The sequence below is a fragment of the Peromyscus maniculatus genome, chromosome 4 (genome assembly GCF_049852395.1).
Source record: "Peromyscus maniculatus bairdii isolate BWxNUB_F1_BW_parent chromosome 4, HU_Pman_BW_mat_3.1, whole genome shotgun sequence".
NCBI classification, from domain to species: domain Eukaryota; kingdom Metazoa; phylum Chordata; class Mammalia; order Rodentia; family Cricetidae; genus Peromyscus; species Peromyscus maniculatus.
Window position 1 is genome coordinate 125,285,086 of NC_134855.1, and position 12,014 is coordinate 125,297,099.

Sequence of the window (12,014 nt, forward strand, 5' to 3'; positions counted from 1 at the left end):
AAAATTAGAAGTTTTGACTATAAGAATTAGTTGTGCCTAGAAATCTAAAATCTAGACATTCTCTAGAGTCAATTTGTCCCCAATCAGAAGCCACATAGTGGCTTTACAACTCTGTCTTTATTCTCAAGACTTCATACACACTGTGAACAGGTCAGAAAATGAAGGTGCCATCAACTGTATTCCTGGTGACTGACCCAGTCTATTTCTAACCAGGAAAAAGGTCAAAGAATGAACAAAGTAACAAGAATCCAATTCTTGAAATATGCTTCCTCAGTATTAATTCCAACAGATGTTCTTTGTGGCTCTTTTTCTATATTCTATCTACGGAATTGGGGTAAAAAGACAACATGCTTTACTTTGTATGTTTGAAATGGCACTAAAGCTATTCACTACTGCAAAATTGTGCACTTTAAGCTTATACAGTATTACTGGTTAATTTTTTTTTATTAGAAGTTACCTAAACAATTACTGAGGTTACAGAGATTAAAAAAAACAAAACAAAAAAACAGCATTTCATTCCATTTCAGATAAACATTCTAAAGCAAAACTAAACAACCAAAAACCCTCTGTCAGAAACTTTGATCACCATTAAACTTAGAAAAAGTAACCTGGAGATCTCAAATCCCCATACTCACTGGAGGGAAGAGCTCTAGGTGACATGGATGTGGTTCCCCAGTCTGGCATCTATGAAATTTCCCCTAGATACTCACCAATTCTCACTAACAGTAAGAAGGTGACTCATGTCTTATGAATGTATCCGAGTTCTCTGTCTCACTTGAGATTGTGCTTGTGGATAGCAAATAACATTGTTTCAAAAAACCTAAATTCAAATAATTACATACAGGGGTCCACCATAATACTGTGGTAATAAATGGCAGGGTAGTATTATCTGTGCTTTCATTGTATCTGAACTGGAATTTATATTGCTACCACTTAATGCTTTATTTTCTTATTTGCACAAATTGACACCTAAAAATCAAATCTATATGTCTTTATATAATTATGGCCCATAAATTCATTTTTAGAACCATTACCGTTCGGTGTAGTTAACAAAGCAAGCCTGTGGAAGGTGTGTGCATTTAGTGAACAGGATTGAGTCTCTGATTTGCTTTAAATTGAAAGTAAACAGCTACTAGCAGAACACATCTGTGTTGATTAACTACTTGTTCTGACCTTTAGATTGTGGTTCTAAGCAAAGCCTCAAATAGGACAACTGAGTTACACTCTCACCCTTGCATATACGAAACATCCTTCTTGTGTCCTTCAAAGCTGCACACGCTCTCATACTTCAATTTACATCCTAATGAAGACCACACGGAAGTACCTAGCATCCCTGCTGTTACTCCTGCAACTTTCCTTCCGCAGTTTGCTTTCCAGGCCTCTGCTAGAAAAGATGATAGACCCCAAAATGTATTGCAAAATGTCACATCTGCAGAGTTAGCATTTCTGAAACCCGGTTTTGCTATGGCCTCAGCTCAACTTAGAGAGGGCTTTGTTCCTCCCAGCCCCTGCTCCAGTCCTCCCTCTTGGTTGTGGAGACACTTATCCTCCTCTTCAGTTAATGAGTTTCACCTAGTCTAGCCGTTTGTATTTTCATAAAAGATCTGTGAAGCACCAACTGCAAAAGAAGAAAAAGGCTCTTGCTTTGCATTAATCAGAAAGTGGAATTCTATAGTAAAAACATTTCTTTTAATGTTTCAGGAATCAAACCTTTTCCTAATGTCAGGATGTGCTCAGTAAGTCTCCGGGTGTAGAATGTTAAGCCCTCTGCAGCAATTACCTCAAGCTTGTTTTTTTTTTTTTTTTTTTTTTTTTTTTTTTTTTTTTTTTTTTTTTTTCTTTTTCTCTTTTTTTACTAAAGAGAATGCTGAACGGAAAAAGATATGGTTACAGTAAATATACTTTAAGAAAATGGTGAATGGAAAAAAGATTGTTTGCCCCCGGTGACATTATTTTCAGTAGAGTTCGTTTAATTTAAAGGATTCTTTGTCCTGGAAATAAGTTATCTAGGAAAAAAACTGTTATAAGTTTATTTTCCTTAAGGGTATCACTGGATGCTCGTGGACCATAAAGCTATTGTTTTCATAAGTGTTGATCCGAAAAAATAAAAAAAGAATCATAAATTGTGTGGATTTTTAAAACATTTTCTAGAGGTAACAGAGTCAAATTGATGAAAACAAAGCACTTTGAATCACATCACATCAGTAATTAACTTTACCAGCGAGATTAACATTGATTTCTGAAGTCAGTCTACTAATGATGCAAAAACTCAAGTTAGGAGATTTTTTGGTATGTTTATCATACCATTATTTTTGTTGTTTTACTAATTTGTCTATTAAAATGCTTTAAAATTAAATTCCATCCTCCAAAAAAGCACACTGGTGGTTTGACAAAAGACAATCTCTTTGCTCCACAGCCCCTCCCTTTCCTTGAAGTGAGAGGAACTAGAGTTTATTTATTTAATTTATTTTTTAAAGAGGATTTACTTTATAAAGTACATTTTGGAGTTCAAGTATGAGTTCTATGTGCCTTCCTATACAGTTACTTGGAACTTTCTAGAAAAATGTTCAAACCATGAAAGAAAATCAATTGTTTCAGTCCCAAATTTGTTCTTCTAAAACCTCAAATGCAGAAAAGGGTTGGGGGTGGGGGGTCTCTCGTGACCATCTGTTTTGATGATTTGAAAGTACGTTTTGCCCATTTTATTTCTTTTACCTTCCATTAATTCTGTTAGTTCACACTATTCAGTCGGCTTTTCCCCCTCCAAAATGACTATTTTAATAATGAGAAATAATTGCCACACTCTGCCAAAAGGAAAAAGAAAAAAATCCCTACAACATTTAAGAAAAAGAAATGACCTCTTAACTCTTAGAAAAAAGTACTTAAGGTTTTTTTAAGTTATATTTAAATATCCATTTGAAATATTGGAAATATAAATTGGCATATTAAAGAGTAAGTACATTTATACAATAAAAATTGGTGCAACTCCTAAGTTCTAAATATGATGGAAAAGTATAATTATTTTAATTTTCTGTATATCTTGATTACAATTCAATAAATCACCTTAACATGTTTTAAAATAGATTGACAATAATATTGGCAATTTTACTTGCTTGTTTTAGTACTTTTAGTTCTTTGTAGAGGAGTTCAAATTCAGGCAAAAATACTTTAACGAGAATAAATACCATGTTTATAGAAGGAAATGGTATGTTTATCAGCTAATTTGGAAAGACCAGATTCTACATAAAAATGTTTTACAAGCCTTCTTTATGATGAGCTTCATCTTGGGGGTGGGGATTGCGCTCTTCTAGGATAATATACAATTACTTGGTTGCCTAATAATGAACAAGATATTTTAAAATCAGTATTTAAATGTAAAAACAGTAACGATCCATATAATTAGGATTTCGATTCTTTTTATTCCATTGCTCTGTTTTACCCAAATGGCAATAATTCCTCGGCAATCACGTTGCTGTGTATATGATCCACTTTGGGCTACAAATCAATTTACTTTCAATCAAGCATTAACGAAATTGCACTTAGGGGAGGGGCTTTGCAAATTAATCTCCCAAAATAAATTCCACTTCAAGGATTCATCGTGAAAGCTGGTTGATTTATAGAGATACAAACACCAACAAAGTTTCCAACTTTTAAAACTCTGAGAGCTTTGGTTAGGAACGTGGTGAATGTGGATCCCGTCAGTTCTTCGCATAACTTAGGAATTTCTGAAAAGGGAAATCACCACCTCAAAGTGCGGTGTCACATTATTCGGTCCGGGGCCATAGCCTTCTCCCACCCCCAGCAAAGAGGTTCAAAGAAGCCTGACCCTCTCCAAGACTCATTCGTTCTTATCTTCATGCACTAAAAGCTCAGCTTCTGTACATTTTCCCCATCCATTCTTGCAGTTTCTTGGCAGATCCTGCGAATCGCAGGCGGACCCCGGGGGGCCCATCACCACGTCCTGCCATAGAGCAGGTTGGCGCCGAGCACTCCTCCACCATAGTCCCCGGTGGCAGCGTCCAGGGCCGCTAAACCGCCCCCGGGACCGTGCAGCGCGGGCGGACTGGGCGACAGCTCCTCCAGCTCCTGCGCGGGCGTCGAGGCCTGCGGCTGCTGGCTTCCCTGGCCGGGCGTCGGGGTGCCCGCGCCGCCGTTCTGGCACGGCTTGCCGTCCTTCACTAGCACCGGTACGGCGACTCGGCGAGGCGAGGGCGGCGGCGGCGGCGGCGGCGGCGGGGGTCCCAGGCCGCCCTCCTGTTGCAGCTGCTGCGCCGCCTTGTCCTTGGCCTGTCGCTTCATCTTGTAGCGATGGTTCTGGAACCAGATCTTGACCTGCGTGGGCGTCAGGTGGATCATGCTGGCCAGGTGCTCGCGCTCGGGCGCCGACAGGTACTTCTGCTGCTTGAAGCGCCGCTCCAGCTCGTAGACCTGCGCTTGCGAGAAGAGCACCCGGCGCTTCCTCCGCGGCGCGGCCGCGTGCAGGGGCGCTAACGACTTGGCGGCGTCCGCGATGCCGGTCAGCGACCCCATGCCGGCCACGTTCACGCCCGCCGACGGCCCCATGAACCTGGAGACTGGGGAGGGGGGCCGGAGAAGGACGGCCGGTGAGCCCCGGGCCCGCGAGGACCGCTCCCGCCGTCGCCCCCCTCGCTTTCCGTGACGGCACGGGGCCCCTCGACTGCCTCGCAGGCCCCCAGGAGCGCCGCGGCCCGCGCCCCGCTCCCCGCCCCCGTGCGCCCAGGGGCCCGGCCACTCCCCGCGCGCCCCCCGGGGGGCTCCCAAGAACCGCCGCGCGTCCCAGGCCGCCCCGTGCGTCTCCATCCGTGACCCAGAACCCCTCACGAACCCTAGGCCGCGTCCCAGGACACCCCCACTCCCACCCCCGCGCGCCGCGGACCCGAGCGCCAGCACCCTCGCGCCCCAGCCGTGGCGGGAAAAGCCCGCGCCGCCCGCTCGCCCTCGGTCCCGCGCTCCTGGCCCCGCTCACTTGACGAGTAGCGCGGGTCCGTGTTGGCGCCGTACCAGCCGGTGGCCGCGGCCGCCGCGCCGCCCCGCATGCCGTCCGTGTAGGCTGTGGGCAGCTCACCCATGTTGCCCAGGCCGCCGTTACAGTAGCTGCCCATGGCGCCGTGCGGGAACTGCGAGACGCCGGGCGGCATGTGGTAGGTGGCGGCCGCCGCCGCCGCCGCTGCCGCTGCCGCCGCCGCCGCCGCCGCGTTGTGTCCGGCCATGGCGTGGGGCGGCTGCATGCCCGCCACGGCCGCCGCCTGCGAGGAGGGGCCGGGCGGCGGCGCGCGGTAGGCGGCGGCCCCCAGGGGCGTCCCCAGGCCGGGCGGCGCGCCGTCCATGAGGCCGCCGAACTTCTTGTAGGTCTCCTCGATGGGGCTCAGGATGTCGGACACGGAGAAGGGCGTCGTGTGCTTGGGGCTCAACGACATGGCTCGGCGGGCGGCCAGGTAGGGGGGCCCGGGGCGAGCGCGGGCGGGCGGGCGGGACGCGGCGGCAGCTCGTCGCCGCCACCTCGGCCGGCCCGGCGGCAGCGCCAGTGGAGAGCGGTCCGCGGCGCGGCGAGCCCCCGAGCTGCAGAATCTCGGGTTTATTTTAGTCCAGCGCCAGGTTTACGACAGACTCGGGGGGCGGAGCAACATCCCCAACGAGCAAACAATGGTCATTGACATCTTTTTCTCTCACCCCCCTTCCCCATAACGGAGGCAAAAAAGGTAACGGGCCAGTTGGATGTTTCTTGAAAAGATCACCCCCCTTTGCTATCTTCATCCTTCACACTTGTGTCTGGGTTACCTTCGCCCTCGAGAAATAGAAACTCTGAGGCCGGTGAAAGACCCCACTCTTGTTTCATTCAGACAGGGAGTTTGCCTAAAGTGACTTTGTAGCAAAGTTCAGTGTAACGTCGAGGGTGGTGGTGGGGGGACAACCAGCTGTTAGGTTTGGGAGGGGGGTGGTTTGTAGGGCTCACCTCCTTTCTAGCTACCAGCCAGCCCCTCACTGGCTCCATCATCTAAAGTGTTAAAAAAAGAAAAAGAAAGAAAGAAAGAAGGGCTCTTGGGTCCCACCATAAGAGCGCATAAAGAGAAGAGGTACAATGACCGTCTTCTGCCATTGTAGGGCTCCCTAATTTATGCATCGTTAGATCCTTTAAAGCATCATTTTGTAGGCAACCTAACGGACACTTCCAAATTAGCTCAAAGTATCCAAATCCAAAGAAGAGAGACAACACAGAGAGATACTGACTAACAGAGATGCTGGCTTGTAAGTATGCTGTTCCTACTCTCAGGATGGAAATTGAACAAGAGAAAGTGTATTTGCTAAAAATGTTTCATATTTAATTTGCACCTCCATTGCCGCTGTCTTTCCTTTGTTCCCATGCCCAGAATCTGATTAGGGTTTCTTCTTCTGTAACTACCCTGGAGAGAGAGAAAGGAGAGAGAGAGAAAGGAGAGAGAGAGAAAGGAGAGAGAGAGAAAGGAGAGAGAGAGAGAAAGGAGAGAGAGAGAAAGGAGAGAGAGAGAAGAGAGAGAGAGAGAGAGAGAGAGAGAGAGAGAGAGAGAGAGAGAGAGAGAGAGAGAGAGAGAGACTCAGAAATTTCAAGTATTTTTACTTGTCTGTAACGGATCTTTTTGGTGGTAATGGAAAAATAACCTGTTTAAGGATTCTGAAAATGGATGTGGATGCAGAGGGCAGGTGAAGATGGCAGCTCCTCTTGAAAAACGCAACCCCGTAAGCTGATTTTTAAAAATTGTCATCTCTTGGTTAACAAATGTGCCTGAATGACAAAGAACTTAACTTACGAACTTACACCAGATGCTGAATGAGAAAAAGGACAAAGAAGTGTGCAAGCATGGGTAAAATTGGAAAACATGAGGATAAGAAGAAAACAAAGGCACATTTTTAAAAAGTTTTCCTGGAAGCCAGAGTAGAAGAAAGAAACATGTTTCTTAAGCAAGATTTTATTGTGTCTATAACAAAAGGACAACTACCAAAGTTTAACCTGGCAGCACATGTCCATGTCTTGAAGATCTGAACAGTTAAGCGTTATCTTTTTCTTGGGTTCAGTCCTGTGATTTGAATGTTCTTGGTGGTTTTGTCATATTATTTTAATCAACAATTGTGTTCATTTCAGCACACTTTTTGCAAAGAATCTGCCCTTTATAGGGAAAAAAGACCATATGATAACTCAAGGAAAGACAGTGACAACCAGAGGAGTGGTTAACATTTTTAAAGGCATACTGTGGGACAACATGCCAGGTCCTACCAGTTGTTTATAATCATCGGTTATTTGTCCTAACGAGACTGATATTGCTGCAGTCTGACATGATGCTACTTTTATAGGTCTTTCCAGAAGTTGAGACACTTGAGCTTGAACTGGAACTGCTACTTATATTTCATAAACTAATGATATACAAAGAAGCCAGAGAGAGAGAGAGAGAGAGAGAGAGAGAGAGAGAGAGAGAGAGAGAGAGAGAGAGAGAGAGAGAGAGAGAAATATTGCTCAAATGCTGGGATTCTTTTAAAATGTGGGTTTTAAACTTTGTTTTACTTTATATTGTATTGCATACTACTTATTAGCTCAAAAACAACAGGAAGTAATCTTAAACTTTAATCAAAGATGAGGTAGATGAGGTAAGTAAATATAGTTGTTGTAATATCTGAATATGAAGGTCTCATGCAAACCATTATCTTTTTCAAGTTTAGACACATTTAAAAAAATGAAAACATTATCATAAACTTTGTGTTGATGAGTTGTCCAAGCTGGGAAAAGTGGTTGTAGTTTTTTCAAATGAATGCTACTATGTTTTCAAATTATACATTTTATCTTGTGACATTTTATTTGTAGAACTTCAGTGTGGCGATTTTATAAGTAATTATAATATATTTTGCTGCTTAGTTTATCAGTGCACTCAAACATGGAACTTTCCCATCTTGAAAAACAAAACAAACAGAGTCTCTGCCAGAATTCACTTTTTGCCTGCTTAGGAACATCATAAGCCAAGTAGAATTCCCTTCCTGGACATGAGCGGTTCTGAAAGAAAACATATTTTGAAATATTCAACTTTTTCTTGTATCAGTTATTTGTGTCTTACTCTAGACATTTCATACCTTTAAAAAGCAAGTGCTATTTGTGTGTGTGTGTGCAGATGAATTTGTTAATAGAATCTGCAGAATGTATACATGTATTTTTAAAGACAAAATAGTTTGGTATTCTATTGAAAATTTCCATCAAACTTGTTTTATCCAATTATTTCCTTCCCAAATCCTGAATGGAAATTTATAGTTAGAAGATTGTTAATTATTTTTGTCACAGAAAATGTATTTCTCAGGAATGTTTTATTTTTATTCTCTGACCTCATGTTGTCACTCAGTGGAAAGAAAGAAAGAAAGAGAAAGGAAAGAAGGAAGGAAGGAAGGAAGGAAGGAAGGAAGGAAGGAAGGAAGGAAGGAAGGAAGGAAGGAAGGAAAGAACGGAGACAAATACTCTCGAGGGAATATAGTAGTGAAAAGAGATAATTCCTCCTCTTCTCCTCTCTAGTCTCATTTCCCGTTTCCTTTCCTCACAACACTTGACATTCTTATTCTGCTGCTGGGATTGGCTCCACATTTTTAAGCACAATACTGCTTTACACACAGGATGTGTTTGGTTTTTGGTACCTTGACTTTTTTCCAGAGTTCAGATTTTTATAGTTTCACACATCACACAACATTGTTACTAAGATAGCCTATAGCAGATAAAGAAAAATTTGCAATACAAAAAGATTCAATAAGTTCTCCTGGCCTTTAAAAAAAAATTGACTTTTATTGAAAATCTCTAATATGTTTGTTAACCTTAGAAACAAAAACCTTGGCAAAACAAATAAACAAACAAAACCCTAAAATAAAACCAGAAGAAAGAGCCTTCCCTGAAGTTGGGATTTACTGTTGTCATGAAGCTCAACCAGAGGGGCCTGGGGAAGAGGGGAGAGACCTTGTGACAGACCCCCTTTGAAGTAGAGTTCTAGCCAGAACCAAGAGGGAGGTTTTGTCTTCCTACTGTGGCACATAGATTGTCAATGGCTCCTGAATTTCTACATCAAGTTGAACTGTTCTTGAAAATATTACTCTCTGCTGGTTAATCAAGAACATAAGTGCTATTTTAGAAATGAGACATTTGCTGCACTTGTGGTTAGTTTGAAATAGTTGTAAACTAATTTGATTAGTGAAATTCTCATGTTGAAGAAGTAGCTCTAATATTGCAATTATGATCTTTCTACTTGGAAAGGAGTAAAGAATCATGTCAACAGCACAAGTTTTGTGCAGCAAAGGTATATAAATAAATGCTAAGGAGACAAAATGAAATTTATTTTAAATTTTTGCTAATTTTATCAATTTCTGGAATCTAGTTCCCATTTTTGTTTTTGGTCTTCCTAAATGCTTTTGGTTTTAATTGATTATTTAAATTATTTTACATTTCTTTTGCTAATTTTACTCCTATATTTATTACTTTCTCTGATACACAGTACTCCTTTCATATCTTCTTTACAAAATAAAAAAAATCCTTATAATTTAACTATTGGCAAAAAGACTCTTGACTGATCATTTTCTATGATTCATATACTTTTAGACTGAAAATTCTTTTCTGCTTTCTTACTGATAGTAAGTCTAACCAATGAGTTTGTTTTTAATTAGTACAATTATTAATAGTACAACTATTAGTATAGCATGAGAACAAATGGTAAATATCAGAAATATTATCTTTGGCTAAATCATAATAGTAAATTTCAAATATGATTCCTTCAAAGCAAAAAACAAAAAAAAAACAAACAAAAACAAAAACAAAAAACACCTCCACAAACAAGAAATATAAAACAACTCAAACCAGACAATGTACTTCTCCTAATATAATAGGAAGGCTGTAATCTTAGTTTTTAACTCACAGCAGAAAATAACATGGTATATATAACAAGAAGTAAAAATACAACTACTATATTACAATTCTCTTACCTTAGGAATATAAACTTGAACTAAATATCTACACTTTTCTGTAATAATGGTTTAGAGTAAAGTTATGTATACTATAGGAAAACTGACAATATTGAAATATAATTTTTGTTTCTGAATAACAAGTTTACTTGTATATCTTGCTACCATAGAAACTTTAAAACTTTGTTATCTCCATTTAATTGTTTCTTTCACATGTTTTAGAATGTCATTAAATGTCTGTTATAGAAAAAAAGAATACTTTGAATTTTAAGAAAAAAATTATTATTTTGTGCAGGGAGCAAATTTTAAATGTTCTGTCTCTATACATTCTTAATAGGAATGACTTACACATAGCTTTTAAAAATATGCACTTTTATAACTTTTTTCATATGCAGTCAGTTTCCTCAATCTAAGTGGTCAAGTGATTTTAATGCAAATTATATTAACATGGTATCACTTTAGCTTTACACATAGGCTTGCACTGATCAAAGAAGGTGTTCTTTTCATATGTGCTGGGTAGTTGGGTTATTTATTGCCATAACTTACTTGAAGGAGAACTCCAAAAAATGTTTGGTGAATTGATTATTAGATTATTGCACTCTTACTAAAGTTTATGTACAATTTGGAAGGAATAACTCGAGCAATATTACAATTAGAGAATAATTTCTCTAACTTTTTCTTTTTTCTGTCTGTTGCTAATGTTGAGATGTTATTTAGCAGCTGTTTATGTATATAAGTCTGAATTTTAGGTTGAGAATTGTGCATACAAGAAAGCAATAAACTAGTGTCTACTTCATAAAACTGGGTAAATTTCAACCAATTCAATTATTAGCTCAATAATTTGCATTAAAAAAGCCTGATACAAAATAGTTTAATTACTCTATTCATTGTGAGTACCATCAGGAAAACCTGATTGATAAAGTTGTCTCATATGATCTCATAAATAAATAAAATCAAGTTGAATACAACGACACATTTGTAATCTCAAGTCTCTTGAGGCACGAGAATTGTGGGTTCAAGGCTAGCTTGTGTGTCATAGTGAGTGTGAAGCCACCTTGGGCTATAAGAGGAGACTTTGTCAATAAACAAACAAACAAATAAATAGCAGTGGAGTTTTTAATGCTGTTTTAGTTCTGCAGTGCTGAGGATCAACCCCACGGCCAAGTGCTGTAAACTATACCCTCAGTAAAAAGTCAGTCTCAAACCACAACACGTTTGTCAAATGGACTTGGAAATCATTGCCCTAAAATACCTAGCTTGTGAAATGATCTAAGAATGGGCTCTGACCTTTTAACAAATATAATGTGTAAGATTTTTTAAAATGAAACACTACATATGAAATTTGCCCTATAGGAAATTATATAGCAATAATATGAGAAAGCTGATTAAAACCATTTTTTCTTGTTTGCTTTTTTTCCTTTTGAAAATACAGGAATTTCACAAAACACAAAAGTATCACAAAGCATAGGGCATGGCAATTCAGTTTAAAATATAATTCCATAGAAATAAGAATTGCTTCAGAAATTCTGTACTAGTTTAAATGAAAGCAATTTATTGTTGGTATGAGTATGTTGTTAAGAATGTATAATAATCTCAAATAAAGGCAAAAATGGCAAATTACCTTTTCCATAATGAAACATCTATATATGTAGAATCAGTTTTAAACACATCACTAATTCCACAATAAAAATGGTGAGCCTCAGTGGGTGAAGGCAAATTATGTAGTAAGGATGAAATTTTTAACAATTGAATTGATACTTTTATAAAGTTAATTTTTAGCTAACATAAACAAACATTGAATTACAATGGATGTGTGTGCATGCATACACACACACACACACACACACACACACACACACACACACACACCCTACGGTTTGGATAATAAAATAATTCATGAGGCAGTTTAAGAATGCATTTTTATGTTTTATATGCTTATCACTGTAGACATGTGAAGATATATGCTGAAAGGTCTGAAGTTTTGTCTTTATAATCTGAAAGGCACATATTTTACAATGGAGTCTCTTAAATACAATATTTCT

General features: G+C 40.1%; 1 protein-coding gene across 1 annotated transcript; it reads right to left on the bottom strand.

The window, feature by feature from the left end:
• Positions 1 to 3,831: 3,831 nt before the first annotated feature.
• On the bottom strand, positions 3,832 to 5,493 carry Nkx2-4 (NK2 homeobox 4). The gene is made up of 2 exons (XM_076570789.1): positions 4,988 to 5,493; positions 3,832 to 4,574 (listed from the first exon to the last, which is right to left on the bottom strand). Exons 1-2 carry the CDS (start codon positions 5,436 to 5,438, stop codon positions 3,952 to 3,954), a joined length of 1,074 nt encoding a protein of 357 aa, XP_076426904.1. The 5' UTR covers positions 5,439 to 5,493; the 3' UTR covers positions 3,832 to 3,951.
• Positions 5,494 to 12,014: the final 6,521 nt, after the last annotated feature.